Source organism: Colobus angolensis, unplaced genomic scaffold (assembly GCF_000951035.1).
Source record: "Colobus angolensis palliatus isolate OR3802 unplaced genomic scaffold, Cang.pa_1.0 Scaffold100, whole genome shotgun sequence".
Taxonomy (NCBI): Eukaryota; Metazoa; Chordata; class Mammalia; order Primates; family Cercopithecidae; genus Colobus; species Colobus angolensis.
Window position 1 is genome coordinate 4,508,266 of NW_012110920.1, and position 16,827 is coordinate 4,525,092.

At 37.1% G+C, this 16,827-nt stretch overlaps 1 protein-coding gene across 1 annotated transcript in view; it reads left to right on the top strand.

Annotated features, from left to right (window-relative positions):
- Nucleotides 1-16,827, top strand: part of CR1 (complement component (3b/4b) receptor 1 (Knops blood group)) — a 204,420-nt gene that overhangs the window by 15,284 nt on the left and 172,309 nt on the right. The window contains exons 4-7 of the mRNA XM_011937899.1: nucleotides 837-922; nucleotides 12,517-12,915; nucleotides 15,658-15,834; nucleotides 15,926-16,028. Coding sequence (XP_011793289.1) covers nucleotides 837-922; nucleotides 12,517-12,915; nucleotides 15,658-15,834; nucleotides 15,926-16,028 — 765 coding nt within the window. The remainder of the gene's footprint in view (nucleotides 1-836; nucleotides 923-12,516; nucleotides 12,916-15,657; nucleotides 15,835-15,925; nucleotides 16,029-16,827) is intronic.

Below are 16,827 nucleotides of genomic sequence, written 5' to 3' on the forward strand. Positions count from 1 at the left end.
TTCTTTCTTTCTTTCTTTCTTTCTTTCTTTCTTTCTTTCTTTCTTTCTTTCTTTCTTTCTTTCTTTTCTTTCTTTCTTTCTTTCTTTCCTTTTCTCTTTTCTTTTTTTTTTTTGAGACAAGGTCTTGCTTTTTTGCCCAGACTGGAGTGCAGTGGCATGATCAGCGCTCACTGCAGCCTCAACCTCCCCAGCTCAAGCAGTCTTCCTGCCTCAGTCTCCTGAGTAGCTAGGACTGCAGGAATGTGCCACCATGCCTGGATTTTTTATAAATTTTTTGTAGAGACAATGCCTCACTGTGTTGCCCAGGCTGGTCTTGAACTCCTGAGCTCAAACAATCCTCCTGCCTTAGCCTCCCAAAATTACAGGGGTGAGCCACTGTGAATGGCCTATTTTGGCCTTCTCTGATGAATCTTGTTGATAAAAGCCCATCCATGCATCCATACATTCACACTTTTAAGGCAAAGAAATACATGCAACACGACTATATACCCACACATATACATGTATATATATGACAGCTTCCCTGCACTCAAGAAGTTTGTGTTATCTTTCAAAAAATGAAATTTGTAGGAAAAACTGTAATTCACCTTAGATTTGCATAAAAAAGTGTCATAAGGTAATAAAGAAGAGAAAGCTCATCCAATTGAGAAGGTAAGAAAAAGAAAGTCCAAAAGTCCCAAGAAGAATGTGAAACTTGGGAAGGTAATAGATAGTCCTTTGACAAGTGGAAAACGTCCCTCTGAATTCTGTAACAGTGTAATCTCTGGAAGTAGTAACTTAATTGGATAGTTGACCTGTGTCTTTGGAACCTAATCTTCCTTATTTTTTGACTCTAGACACCGACTCATTGGTTCCTCTTCGGCCACATGCATCATCTCAGGCGATACTGTCATTTGGGATAATGAAACACCTATTTGTGAGAGTGAGTTGAAATATCCCTTCCTATTTCTTTTACGGATACAATCTAATTTTTCTCTGGAATAATAAAAATCTTAACCGAATTCCTTCTATGCAATCTGTCCTTCACATGGCTGAAGACAGCGGTAATGTTCTCGAATATTCCTACAGGGTTCCTGGCAACCCTTTCCTTAAGTTCTTCCTTATCCTGGGATGTGCCTTTTCTAATTCTGGGGGCTTAAATACATAAAATCCTTCAAACTTGATTTTACTTCAATAAACTTGAAATTATGGTGGTTCTACCACCTCCAGTATAATAATCATCCTGCTTGGCAAATCAGTAAAGATTTTTAAAATTTATGCTCTTCAAGGTTAGTGAAGCTGTGAAGAACCTGGACTCTCATGCATCACGAGATCAACACATCCTCTCGAAAGGCACCATGCACTATTAACCTCAGAAGTGGGCATATATTTTGACCTACTTCTTAGAAGTTATACTTACGAAATAATCACACACTTTTTAAAGCAGTTTGGTATAAACTTTTCATTGCAGCATCATTTATATTAGTCAAAATGTTAAAGCAACCTAAATATTTTAAACTACGAAATAATCTACTAGGAGGAAAAAGATGTGTTCAAATGACCACTATAAAGAATTCCCGAAGAAACATAAAATAGCTACGCAGAATGGAAAAAAGTATATCCATACACTGGCATGGTATTCAGCCATAAAAAATGATAGCATAAAGAAGCACTTAATGACTAGAAAGAGATATGCTTTATGTGGAAAAATAATCAGATGAATGGCATATATGGCAAGATCTCATTTTATTAAAAAATAATACACCTATGTAGTGAGGGCCAGGCTGAGGCTGAGAGAAATACAGTGTATAACATCTTTGTCTTACTGTTCTCTTTAGCTAACTTGGGGACTTTTCTTCTTTTCTTCTTGGCGTTTAAAAATGTTCCTTTTACTAGAAAGTTTATGAGCTTCAGAATCTAAATTTACAAATGACATTGGTCACACATTTATTGCTGTTTATCCACTTTAAGAAACAATTTTGTTATTTTGTAAAACAAATTGGGAAACCTTTCATCTTATTTGAAATCTATAATAAGATGACATGGAATTGGAATAGAAATATTCTTGGAAATATGAAAAAATAGTAAAATAGAGAAAACAAATATATAATAATATATTTTAATATAACTTATACCTATATCTATGTTTTTATCTCTATTTCTAGTTCTGTAAACTCTCTATATCCAAATCCTGGTAAATGACTTCAGGTCTTCTTGGAGAAGGCTAGGGGAAGATTTACAATACATGCTTTTGACTGTGTAGCAGGTGCTTCCTCAAAAGGATCCAGTCTCCCATCCATTCGTGCTGCTCTGGGTCTATAAACTGTTCAAGTCTAGGAATTGTTGATGAACAATGAACTTCTTTTGCAATAATTCAAGTCAGACTTCTATTCACTTGACCTAAATCTCTTCCCCTTATACACATCAAGGAATACTTTAGTCGGCTATCCATCTACTTCAGTTTTAGAGACTCCATGATCAATTAACCCAGTAACAATATTCTCTTCAGTCAAATCATTCTGATTGCTGTTTCAGCTCTAATATCCATCACAAGAAACCCCATTGTCTCTGGCAATTAAGTGCTGCCACTTGGACTCTGCCACCCTGAGGTCCTTTGGTCCCCAAGTGAATTCAGAGAACCCAGTTCAATGGTAACATTTCCCATTGTCGTTCCTGCCCTACAGAGAATGAGCCATCACAGAGGATGCTGAAACTCCCCATGTGAATGTATTTCTCAAGCCTCTGGTCAAAGGTCTATCTTCTGAACCCTCCACTCCTGCACTGTGCCTCACCAGCTCTATCCAAAGATGACCTTCAGAGTGGAATGGCTGTTGCTTAACTTCTACCTCTCAAATATCGGCTAATTTCTCATGCTGTAACCCTAGTCCAGAACCATACAGAGAAACTAAGTCTGGAAAGCTTAATTCCAAATTGGCCTGGTTGACACTGTACAAAACCCCCAGATAATTATAATTTTATTTAACTCTTTGTCTTCTTTTTTTTCTTTCCCTCCCTCCCTCCCTCCCTTCCTTCTTTCCTTCCTTCCTTCCTTCCTTCCTTCCTTCCTTCCTTCCCTCCTTCCTTATTTCCTTATTTTCTTTCTTCTTTATCACACTGGCTAGGACCACCAGTATAACATTGAACATTGGTACCAATAGATGCCATCCTTGTCTTGTATCCACATCTCAAAGTTAAAGTTTAAAACATTTCACCATTAAGCTGGTGTCTACTGTAGGCTTTTTGTAGATAACCATTTTTGAAATAAGGAAATTCTCTTATATTCTTCATTGTCAAAAAAAATTTTTGGCATTTGAATCATGTTGAAGTTTATCAAACACTTTAGTTTCATATATTGATGTAACCATATCTGCTTCTCTTTTTCTGTTAATGTAACAAATTGTTTTGAGTACATTTTTCAAAGGCAAATGATTTTGAATTTCAATTTTACATTCTTAAAATAAATCATCTCGGTCATAATATTTAATCATTTTTATATATGGCAAATATGCTTTTATTATACATTTTAGATGTGTCTATTAAAATATAATTCATGTATCATAAAAGTTACCTTTTAAAATTATACCACTTAGTGGTGTTTAGTACATTCACAAAGTTGTGTGTTATGGTCCGAACGTTTGAGTCCACCCCAAATCCATATGTTGAAATCCTTACCCCTAAGGTGATGACATTAGGAAGTGAGGCCTTTCAAAGATGATTAAGTCGTGAGAGCAGAGCCGTCACAAATGGGATTAGCGTCCTGATAAGAGAGGCCCAGAAGAACTCCTTTTGCCCTCCTGCCATGGGAGGAGATGCTGAATCTGCCAGTGTTGGTCTTGAAGCCTCCAAAACTACGAGAAATAAGTTTCTACTGTGTACAAGCTAACCAGTTTATAGTGTTTTGTTATAGCAGCCCAAATAGACTAAGACATTGGGCAACCAACACTGCTAATTAATTCCAGAACACTTTCATCATCCCATTCCTAACATATTTGAGAGATTAGACTATAATTTTCTTTCTTGTAACATCCTTAATAAGATTTTGATATCAAACTTATGACAGTCTTATAAAGTCAGCTGGTAGTGTTTCATATATTTGTTTCCTAGTAAGGGTTTATATAAGATTGGTATTATTTCTTCTTTAAAAAGAATTCACCAGAAAAGCCATATGGCCTGGAGTTTCCTTTGTTGGGAGGTCTTTTTTTTTCCCCAACTATGTTCCTGTACCATGTAGACTTTTTGCTGAAGTATAATATATATATATATATATAGTAAAGTGCACACATCTTAATTATGCAGTTCAATGGATTTTTACAAAGTAAACGCATCCATGTAAAAGGCACTCAAATTAAGATATAGAACACTATCGGCAGCCCAGAAGCCTTCCCGATGCCCTTTCCCAGCTATCTTCCCAAAATAACCAGTATTCTGATTTATAACACTAATAGTTTTGCCGCTTCCTAAATTTTATGTTAAAGGAATCAAAAAATAGATACTCTTTTGTGTCCAGCTTCATCTCAATGTTATATTTGGAAGAGTCATTTTTGTTTTTGCATGAAGGATTGTTGGGTCTTCTTTATGATTATGTTGTATGTCATCGATGATCCTGAGTACCTTTTCATATGTTTGCGAAGTGCCTATTCCAAACTTTTGCCTATTATTTACTAGTTTGTCTACTGTTTTATTGTTTTGTAGACGTTCTTAAATATTCTTATGTTTTCTAATAAATGTAACACAAATATTGTCTTTCAGGCTATGGCTTTTCCTTTTTCCTTCTTAATGATGTCTTTTGGTTACGAAAGCTCTGCATTTTAATAATATTCAATTTATAAGTCTTTTTTTTTTTCCAGTTACTGCTTTTTCTATTCTACTTGAGCAGTTGGGCCAAGTGAGGTGGCTCATGTCTATAATCACAGCATTTTGGGAGGCCAAGGCAGGAGGATTGCTTGAAGCCAGGAGTTCAAGACCAGCTTGGGCAGCAAATTGAGACCCTGTCTCTACAAAATAAATAAATAAATAAAATTAGCTAGACTCAGTGGCACATGCCTATAGTCCCAGCTTCTTGGGAGGCTGAGGTGGGAGGATCCCTTGAGCACAGGGGTTCAAGGCTTCAGTGAGTTATGATGGTGCCACTGCACTACAGCCCAGGTGACAAAGCCCTGTTTCTTATAGATAGGCAATTGATCTACTATCATTTATTAAAAAGACTATTCCTTGCATACTACAATGCAATACCACCATGACCATAAGTCAGGTGACCTTATATGTGGCTCTCATTCCAGAGAGGTTCTGTTTCATTGGTTTATTTGCCATACATTAGTTTATCTGCCATATTATAATGGCAAATAAACTATAGTCCTGCGTTAAAATTTTAATTACTATCACATTACATTAAGATTTGATATCTGGTGGCATATATCTTCTAACTATGTGCATCTTCAAGATTTACTTGGTGATTCTTGGCCCTTTGTATTACCATATAAAATTTAGAATCAACTTGTCAATTTCCACATAAAGAATCCTACTTGAATTTGTAATAAGTTTCTGTTGACTCAGTAGATCAATTTGTGGACAAGTAACAAACTTACAGTTTTGAAGTTCAAATTTATGAATATGATATATCCTCCCATTTTGAAGTCTTCTTTAATTTCTTTTAATAATACTTGTTAATTTACATTATAGAAGTCATGTACATATTTCATTATCTTTATTTTCACATCTTATTTTTAAAATTTCATTCTCTAATTATTTACTCTTAGATATGCACCTGTTTCATCTCAGCTCCAGCAATTTTGTTAAATTTACTTATAAATTGAATAGTTTACCTGTAGATTCTTTTGAATTTGCTGTGTAATTATGTCATCTATGAATCTGACAAAGTTTTTACATTTTTTCTTTTCTTATGTCTTTTGTTTACTTCTCTTGCTTTATTGCATTCGCTAGAACCTCCAGTACAATATTGAATAGAAGAGATGATACAAGGCTACAAGGTTTTCAATAGTCATCATAAATCATGATGTATGCTGTAGTTTTTGCATGATATCCTTTATTAGATTAAGAAAACTCCCCTTTATTTCTAATTACTAAAAGATTTATAAATGTTTGTTCTAATTGATCACTATGCATGTACTGAGATTATCATGTTTCTTTTTCACTCTGTTAATGTAATATATTACATTGATTGATGTTTAAAAGACAAACACTGAATTCCTAGAATAAACGTATGTCGTTTGTGATGTGTTATAAATGATTATCCTATGTATGGGGAGTATGCGTGTGTGTGTGTGCAGGATTGCTCATATTTTTATTTTAACATTGTAACATTGATTTAATGTTTAAAATCAGTCAAGGTAAACCTCACTTTGATCATTGTATCATCCTTTGGAAATATTACTGGATTCAGTTTCATAATATTTTGTTTAGAAAATTTGCATTTATGTTCTCAAGAGATCTTGGATTATAATTTGCTTTTATTTTAATATCCTTATCAGGTTTGGGCATCAAGATTATGTTGGCCTCGCAAAATGTGTTACAAATTATTTATTTTTTCTAGTCTCTGGAATAATTTGTGTAACATTAACATTATTTTTCCTTATATGTTTGGAAGAATTCAGCAGTGAAACAATCCGGACCTGAGGGTTTGTTGTTGCTGTTGTTGTCAGGATTTAATTTCTTTAATAGCTATAAAACTATTTATTATTTTATATCTTATTGAATTCATTTGGGTAAGTTATATTTTTCAAGGAATTTACTCATTTTATTTAGATTTCCTAAGTTATCAGCATAATGCTGTTTATTATATCCTCATATTAGCCTTTGGATGCCTGTAAGTTCTGTAGTGATACCCTTACGCTCATTAATTTCTGATATTGGTAATATCTTTTGCTTTTTTTTCCTTGATTAGTTTTACTGGGGCTTTATCAATTTTACTAAGCTTTTCAGAAAAACAACTTTTAACTTTCTTGTTTTGTCTTTAGTGTATGACTATTTTCTCTTTTATTGATTTCTGCTTTAAGCTTTGGGTACTCCTCCATTCCTAAATTCTTGACACTAATTAATTTGTTTCCAACCTTTATTTTTCTAATATGTACACTTAACCTATAAATTTTTCCCTAAAACTGTTGTATTTATTTCCCACAATCTTTATATTTTTATTATCGTTGTACATAAAAGCTTTCTAATTTCCCTTTTAATATCTCCTCTGACCCACAGGCTATTTAGAAGGGCACTGCTTAATTTCTAAATATTTAAAGATCTTCTAGTTACCATTCTTTCATTAATTTAATCATTTGAGACCTCTTGAGATGTGTTTTATAGCCCAGAATATGGACGATTTTGGTAAAATGTTACGTATGCACTGGAAACGAATGTAGTTATTTTGCTTCACTTTCTAGAAATGTCATTTAGGAAAATGTGGTTTAGAACAGTCTTTTTGCCCTCCACTTGTTCTCTCAGTTACCAAGAGGCATGTGTAAAATATCTGTATTAGTTTCCCAGGCCTGCTGTAACAAATTACCACAAACTTGGTGGCTTCAAAGAAGAGAAATTTAGTCTCTTAAAGTTTGGAGGCCAGAAATCCAGTTAAGATGTCAATAGGATTGGTTCCATCTGCAAGCTGGTTTGTGCCTCTCTCCAGACTTCCTTCCGGTGGCTGCTGGCAATCTTCGATGTTCTTTGGCTCATAGATGCATCATTTCCTTCTCAGCCTCCATCTTCTCGTCACCTTCTCCTCTGCGTGTTTCCTTTGCTCTTCTGTCTCCTGTAAAGACACTGGGCGTGGATTTAGAGGCCACCCTGGCAATCCAGGATGGTCACAACTCAAGATCATTAACTTGATTGTATCTACAAAGACTCTCCAAATTGGGTCACATTCACTGGTTTCGGAGATTAGGACACAGATATTTTTTAAGGAGGACAGTGGTTATTCAACCCATTACAATCCCAAACTATGACTATGAATTTGCCTGTCTTTCCTCTTTGTTCTAGCAATCTTTACTTTATGTATTTTAAACATGTTATTAAATGCATGAAATTTTTGGTTTATTCTTTCTGCTGAATTGACTATTTTATCATAATGAAATGTATCTCTTTACCTCTCATAATACTTCTTGCCTTAAAATCTACTTTGTACATTAACACAGCTACATAAACTTTTTTTCTTGTTTTCATATTATTTGTGTTTTAAATCTTTGACTTTCAGCCCTTCTTTGTCTCATATTTAAAACTTCTCTCTTATAAACATCATATAGTAAGGTTTTGTTGTTTTATTCAATCTTTCTTAGTTGTTCATTGGTGTGTTTGGAACATTTAAATTTAATAATAAAAATTTAAAATAAATAAATAATTTAATCTAGTTACTGATAAGTCTAACTCTTGATTATTTGTTTTCTATTTATTTCATGTGTTTTTTCCTTTATTCCTCATTTCTCACATTTTTTAATTTATCCAGTATTTTTATTATTCTATTTTCCCCAGTAGCTTTGAAGTTATTCTTAAATGACTACTCTAGAGATAGACATCCTTGATTTACTATAGTCTACTAAAATTGTGCTTTTACCACTCTCCAAACAATGCAAGTACCCAAACTATTAATATTTAATTTCATTTGTCTTCCCCCTCTTTTTGTATTGTTGTCATACATTTTGCAAAAAGAAAAGCTTCAGCTGAATTAAATTTAAAAGAGTTTAACTGAGCAATGAACAATTAGCAAATCAGGCAGCCTTCTGAGCCAGAGTAGGCCAGAAACTCCAGTCCAGCTGCATGGTAGAAGAGGATTTATGAACAGAAAAAGGAAAGTGATGTACAGAAAACAGAAGTGAGGTACAGAAACAGCTGGATTGGTTATAGCTCAGTGTTTGCCTTATTTGAAGACAGTTCAAACAGTTGGCCACATTTGATTGGCCAAAACTTGGTGATTGGCATAAGAGTAGTCTACAGTCTGTTTACATCGTCACTTATTATAGTTCGCAGTGTACAGAGAAACCTTGAGGCTGAGCTTAAACTATGTAAGGCTTTAGGCTACACTTGATTTAACAAATTACATATATTCTATATTTCAAAGACACTATATTTCAAAATAAATAAAAACAGTATTTATTTGTATTTATACCGTAGTGAATTCTTAGAATTTTTATGTTACTTCAGCATCCATTTAGAATATGTTTGGCTTTCTCATGCCAGAAGCAGAGCTTAGTCACCCTTATTGCCCTTTCAAGTTCTGTACTTCCTCCCAATTTTCAACGTGGTCGAGCCAGATATCTGCCTTATAAAACTGCCTCCTGGTGACCACCTCTCTATGGGACAGCTAGATAAAACCTACTTGACTAGCGTCCCTGACCTCTGTGCCCTGCATGGACTTCGCAGATATGCTGCCATGACCACCTCTCAGTCGCAGCATGCCTTCCTGGAACATGTGCCTGCTTTCTTTAAACTCACCAGTTAGAACTCCGCATGGGAGATGCCTGCTGGGTCATACTCTGGTCCCCAGTAAAGGTGTTGGCCGATGGGTCCCCTTCTGTCTCTCTCTCTCCATTCCTCACAGACCAACCTTTGTGTGATCTTCAGGCGTGCCGTGTACCCCCAGCCCGTAATAAAATCTTTACTTGCATCTTGTGTTTCTTCTAATCATTGAAGAGGTTTTCTCTATCATAAAGATCCTAAATGAAAACATACCCATATATGAGCTCTTTCTGGTGTGTTTCCTTCTTATTGCAATTCTATCAATTCTGTATGAAACTATTTTCCTTCAGCCTGAAAAAGTCTCTGGCATTTTTGTATTGTAGATCTTCTGACAACAAATTCTTTAAACATTTTTCTAATTGTGGTTCCTTTGAAGGTTATCATCCATGTTTCCTGGTTTCTTTTAAAATGGATTACACTTCAAAATAGATTTTTTACAATATTACTGTGTTGTGTCTAGGTAAGAATTTCTTTGTATTGCTTGTTTTTGTATAGTTTTTTTTTTTTTTTTTTTTTTTGACAGAATTCTCTCTTATCACCTGGGTTGGAGTGCAGTGGTGTGATATCTCGGCTCACTGGGTTCAGCCTCCTGGGTTCAAGTTATCAACCCACCTCAGCCTCCCAAGTAGCTGCGACTACAGGCCTGTGCCTCCATGCCTGGCTAATTTGTATACTTTTAATAGAGATGGAGTTTCACCATTTTGACCAGGCTGGTCTCGAACTCCTGACAGGAGGTGATCTGCCCACCTCGGTCTCCCAAACTACTGGGATTACAGGCGTGAGCCACCACGTCAGGCCTGTATAGCCTTCTGGATCTGTAATTTAATGATGTCTTGCATCAGTCTTGGAGAATTCTCAGTTATTACTTCTTCAAATGTTGTTTATGCTCTGTTATCTCTCTCTTCTCATTGAGGGGCTTCAGTTAAACATGGTAGGCTTTATTCTTCTATGTAGTTAGTCTGTATTTTTTAATCTTTTTATTTATTGGTGCTTTGTTCTGAGTATTTTCTTCTGTTCTAGCTTCCAGTTCATTGATTTTCTTTCAGATTCTAATCTGCTATTAATCTCACACAAATTCTTAATTTCAGCAATCATATTTTACGTTTAGAATTCTAGAGTTTTTTTTATTTTCCAAATCTGCCCTCTTCTTTTTTTTTTTTTTTTTTTTTTTTTTTTTTGAGACAGGGTCTCATTTTGTTGCCCAGGTTGGAGCACAGTGGCATAATCACAGCTCACTGAAGCCTCAACCTTCACAGGCTCAAACAATTCTCCCACCTCAGCCACTTGAGTAGCTGAGAATGCAGGTGTGCACCACCACACCTGCACACCCAGCTAATTTTTTTTTTTTTGAGATGGGGTTTTGCCAAGTTGCCCAGGCTGGCCTCGAACTCGAGCTCAAGCGATCCACTCTCCTCAGCCTTCCAAAGTGTTAGGATCACAGGCGTGAACCACCACACCCCACCCTGTTCTTTTTAATAGTTTCTAGTTCTTGCAAGTTTCAATTATACCCTTCAACAGGTCTGTAGTTCTAATGGGTCAGTTTCTGTCATCAGTAATTTTGTGTGTTATTTTATCTCTCCAAGTATCTGGTTATCTTTGTGTATCAGGAATTATATTTGAAAATGTGTCTGTAGAAATAATTCAAGGCCTTAGATAACCCATCTTCTTCCAGATAGAATTTTTGTCTTGTTTCTGCAGGCATCTGGGGACATTAGCAATCCAGGACCACTCTAATTCAGTCTCAGGAACTGTGATTTTCTGGGGCCAGCCACAGTACCAGTACTTGAAGTACTAGTTCCAGTCTCTGAGACAGCAGATTTATTTTCAGTTAACCCTGATTACCACAGCCTAGTTCTTGTGGCCTCAGAACACAGCAGAAGGTATTACCAGGCTTTCCATTAGGGGCAGGCCCTGGACTTCCATTGTTGTCCCTTAACTTCATGAGACAATCAAAAGTCTGTTCAGTCTCTCAGTTACCCAGTCCTGATACAGCTGCCCATTCCCAAACAATAAGCAGCCCAGTTGCCAAGCCCAAATACCCAGCTCTCAACTGGATTTTCATCTTCTCCTAGATCATGGCCCAGGAATGCTTTACTAGTTTGTTAGCTTTCTGATGCCTTCACACATAAATTTTTTGATTTTTCAGTATTTCTAGCCTTTTTTGAGGGTGGATGGTTGGAGCAATATTTTATTTGAATTACTATTACTAGAAGCAGAGCCTAAAAAATTTTTATTTTTAATTTTAATTAATTCATTCATGTCCAAATTTATCTGATTAAATTCACTCATTTTTAATTCCAAGTTTTTTGGGATTTGGATTGAAGTAATTTTGTTCTAGTTTATAGCAATACAGTATACTATGTACTATTGCTACATTTTAAAATGTATTTAGGGGTTTTGGTGGACTAATATATGATCGCTTTTACACAGATATCATCTTATGATATCAAACTTAGATTTGATGAAATGAGTTGGTAAACTTCATATCTTTTATATGCTGTGAAACCTTGAAATTACATTTGGAAGTATCTTTATGAATGAATTTTGGCAATTTGTATTTCCATTTATATCATTTAGATTTTCAAAATACTTAACCCCCAGTAATCTACAGTTTTATAAATGGTCTCATATATATAAAAATATGTTTAAATTCTTTTTCCTACTGTGTATATTTGTGTTTTCTCCCATCCCTTATAATTTATCTTTCAGCAAATGTTTTTGTATTTTATTTTTCTAAAAAAGCTAACCTCAGTTAATAACAAAAATGGAAATTAAGAAAGCAAATGGGAAAGAACAGGAGAAAACTGTATAAACTCTGTAACACCATGATCGATCAAAGAGCTATTTAAAATGAAAAGAATCTGGATTGAGTGAATACATGCATGCAAATACTATAGCAAATCATATAAGTAAGAAAGGCAGGACACTGAAGTTACAACTTTATAAAAATGTAACCTTCATGTTAGCAAAGATTAAAAGCAAATAATGAACGTAAAAATAGCTAAAGTTTAGTGACTCATGAGATGCTTGTCATTCATTATTTAAACTGACAGTTATTTAACTTTCTCTTCCTTTCCCCAGAAATTTCTTGTGGGCTACCACCCACCATAGACAACGGAGACTTCTTTAGTGCCAACAAAGAGTATTTTCACTATGGATCTGTGGTGACCTACCACTGCAATCTTGGAAGCGGAGGGAGAAAGGTGTTTGAGCTCGTGGGTGAGCCCTCCATATACTGCACCAGCAATGAAGATCAAGTGGGCATCTGGAGCGGCCCGGCCCCTCAGTGCATTATACCTAACAAATGCATGCCTCCAAATGTGGAAAATGGAATATTGGTGTCTGTCAACAGAAGCTTATTTTCCTTAAATGAAGTTGTGGAGTTTAGGTGTCAGCCTGGCTTTGTCATGAAAGGACCCCGCCGTGTGCAATGCCAGGCCCTGAACAAATGGGAGCCAGAGTTACCAAGCTGCTCCAGGGGTGAGTCTGACTGAGGCCTAGAAGGGCCCTGCAAATGACATGCATTGCTGTTGGATCAGGAGATTAGTATTTGTTCAGGGGGAGGGATGTGTACTGAGCAGTGTCGGGAGCAAATTTTCTAGACAGTGAACATGAAATTCAGAAGGTATGTGTACATACACATGTGCTGAAATTGAGAAGCAAAGTGCAACCTGGGCAAGGAAATATGATGTTTCTTTGGGGTTCTCATAAACAGATCTGTCAATTACTTTTGAGTATAATAATTGTTGATACAAAATGAGTGATTCCTCTGGCCAGGCACTATAATACAGGCTACATGTGAATTTTAATCCTTAAAACAAAGTGATTAGGTAGTTACCAGTTGTTCTATGTTTGTCTGTTTTGTTTCGCTTGAGATACTGTCTTGTTCTGCCACTCAGGTTGGGCTACAGTGGTGTGATCATGGCTTACTTCAACCTCTGCCTCCCTGGCTCAAGCAATTCTCCTGCCTGAGTCTCCCAAGTAGCTAGGACTATTGGTGCATGCCACAATGCCTGGTTAAGATTTTTATGTTTTTTTGTACAGATAGAGTCTCACTATTGTACCCAGGCTGGTCTCAAACTCCTCAGCTCAAGCAATCTACCCACCTTGGCCTCCCAAAGTGCTGGGATTATAGGCATGAGCCCCCACGCCGGGCCTCAGTGTTTTACAGAGAATATGTGCCTTAGAGAGATTAGATAACTTTCTAAGATACTCACTTGCAGACAAAACTGGAATGCAAGTCCACTTCACTCCAAGTCTTGGCTTTGCTAATCAGCATCCAGTCATGCAATCAAAACTTATTCTAGATACTTTCAAGGAGTGAGGGATTTCACGCAGGTTGTATTAGTCTGTTCTCGCATTCCTATAAAGAACTACTTGAGACTGGGTAATTTATAAAGAAAAGAGGTTTAATTGACTCAGAGTTCTGTAGGCTGTACAGGAGGCATGGCTAGGGACACCTCAGGAAAGTTACAATCATGGTGGAAGGCAAAGAGGAAGCACGCATATCTTCATATGGTTGGCAGGAGAGAGAGAGAGAGCAAGGTAGAGGTGCTACACACTTTTAAACAAGCAGATCTCGAGAGAACTCTATCACAAGACAGCACTAGGGTGATGATGCTGAACTATTAGAAACCACCTCCATGATCCAGTCACTTCCCGCCAGGCTCCTCCAACACTGGGGATTACAATTTGACATGAGATTTGAGTGGGGACACAGAGCCAAACCACATTACAGCTAATAGGTCACGAAAATGTTAGAAGGGCATGAAAAGCAATAAGACGAAGGCAGAGTTACCAGAGATCAGGGAGCTGCTGTGGCTCCCAGTTTAGAGCACAGGAGCCTGTACTGATGCTGAAATGGCCAGCCCCTCCCACTGAGCAGGCAGCTCTCTGAAGGCTGCTAATGCTGCAGGAGCCACCACTGCTGCCAGAATGCAGCTGATATTGTTGGAGCCAAAGTCATTAGCATCACTAGAATTGAAGCCGTAGCTGCTCACTAAAGTCATCTATACCGCCACTGTCTGAGCCACCTCTAGAAGAAGAACAGATTCTGCCATTATCCTGCCTTTTAATTTGGTATATATGGCTCCAACTGGCAGAACCTAACCAGGGCCGAGCTATCAAGGAAGATAAATGATTGTAGTTTTAAGGCTTCCATTGCTAGCAGTTGAAAGACAGTGCAGAAGTGTGAGGCTGAGGGCCAACAGAAATTTAACCAGGACAGCACCTCAATATTACATCACCAAGCATTGATTAGTCAAGAGAAACACTGGGTGATGAACCCTGAAAATGGACATTACAGCATCAGAGTATTTACATACTCCTTAAAGAAGTCATTTTTCTAGTCTAATCCTCCATCTGATGCTTGAGAACGCTGAAGTCCAGAAAAGGGAACTGGTCTGCTCAAAGCCAAACTGAAATTATTTTTTCCATTTTATAACAGTTTTATGTAATTTAGTTGAGATCCAAATGTGTCCTGATTTCCTGAGTTCAGATCAACTGTATTAAGAGAGAGCCAGCGCTGCCATTACAATATGTTGCGTGAAATATACACTCTCATTATGGTGACAGTAGGTCTTTTAGATTTTGTTAGACAGTTGCCCACCTTCTCACTGGAGTGAAATGAATGACTAGGCAGCACCTTGCTTCATTGCATGAAGAGAGGAGACCCATAGTTTGTTACCACCCTATGTCAGGTGGCCACTGAGAGAAGCCTTGACAGGAGATGAGAGTAGATGTATGGATGCTGTTTGTTGCACTGGTGTGACAGGTGACGGAGGGACCTATTAGATGACACATGGGCAGGGGCACCCCTTTATTGCCTAAAATGCAAGACTAAATTGGTGATGCGTTTCTAGAAAGGAAGTATGAAGATAGAAAAATCCATCATTCCTCCCAATTTTATACTGGGTGAACAGTAATTGGAAGCATTCTTGAAAGAACTGTTCATTGCGAAATCTTAGTTGCACACTTTAGATGAAAAACAATGAATTGGGGATACCTCTGTTTTAGTCACAGTTCTGCAATGTGTCAGTTCTATGACTGATGGCAAAACATCTTCCTCGCCCTGTGTATTTAGTTTGTTATCAATATAATAAAGCTGTTAGCTTACCTTTATTATTATACATAGATTTGTAATTATTATTCCCTTGGCCAGTTTAACAGTGAGAAAAAAGTTATTTTCACACAATTAGCACTACTTTGTTTCTCTGTCCCCAGTATGTCAGCTGCCTCCGGATGTCCTGCATGGTGAACGTACCCAAAGGGACAAGGACATCTTTTGGCCTGGGCAGGAAGTGCTGTACAGCTGTGAGCCCGGCTATGACCTCAGAGGGGCTGCGTCTCTGCGCTGCACACCCCAGGGAGACTGGAGCCCTGCAGCCCCCAGATGTGAAGGTGCCTAGACTCTTATCTGGCTTGATATTTTTATCTTGCGTCTTTATTCTCCAAATGCCAATTTTTTCTGTTCATTTTTCTTTTACTCCAGTGAAATCCTGTGATGACTACCTGGGCCAGCTTCCTAATGGTCATGTGCTATTTCCACTTAATCTCCAGCTTGGAGCAAAAGTAGATTTTGTTTGTGATGAAGGGTGAGTGTGAGCTTGCCTGACCTGCTGGACATTGAAAATGGGGCTGCGAATTAGTTTTAAAAGGGGACATTTGGTTTGGCTTAAAAGAAAGACATACACACACACACACACACACACACACACACAGTCAGAGAGATGAACTTTCGAAAGTATACATAGGAAGAAAGGAAGAAATGTATAGAACTAATAACATAAGATATGAAGAGGAAACTGGAACATATATTAACCGACAAGTTCAAAGGCAAGTATAACTACTGGTTATGAATATATAGGTAACACATTAAGTAAAAAATATCAGCCAAGCACGGTGGCTCATGCCTGTAATCCCAGCACCTTTGGGAGGTTGAGGCAGGCAGATCATCTGAGGTCAGGAGTTGGAGACCAGCCTGCCCAACATGGTGAAACCCCGTCTCTACTAAAAATACAAAAGTTAGCGGGGCATGGTGGCATGTGCCTGTAATCCAAGCTACTTGGGAGGCTGAGGCATGAGAATCACTTGAACCTGGGAGGCGGAGTTTGCAGTGAGCCGAGATGGCACCATTGCAATCCAGTGTGGACAACAAGAGTGAAACTCCATCTCAAGAAAAATAAATCATATTTTACAAGCAAAAAAGAATATGAGTAATTTAGAGAGTCCCAGAAAAAAATTGCAAGTAACAAAAAGCTTATTCTAAATAACTGGGATCATTTAAGAATCATTTCAGTAAATTCTTTAAACCATCTATGTTGAAATTTGTAATAGGAATGAAAATGTAAAAATCAGCATTTTTTAAAAATTCAGTCATATATCATCTGGCTA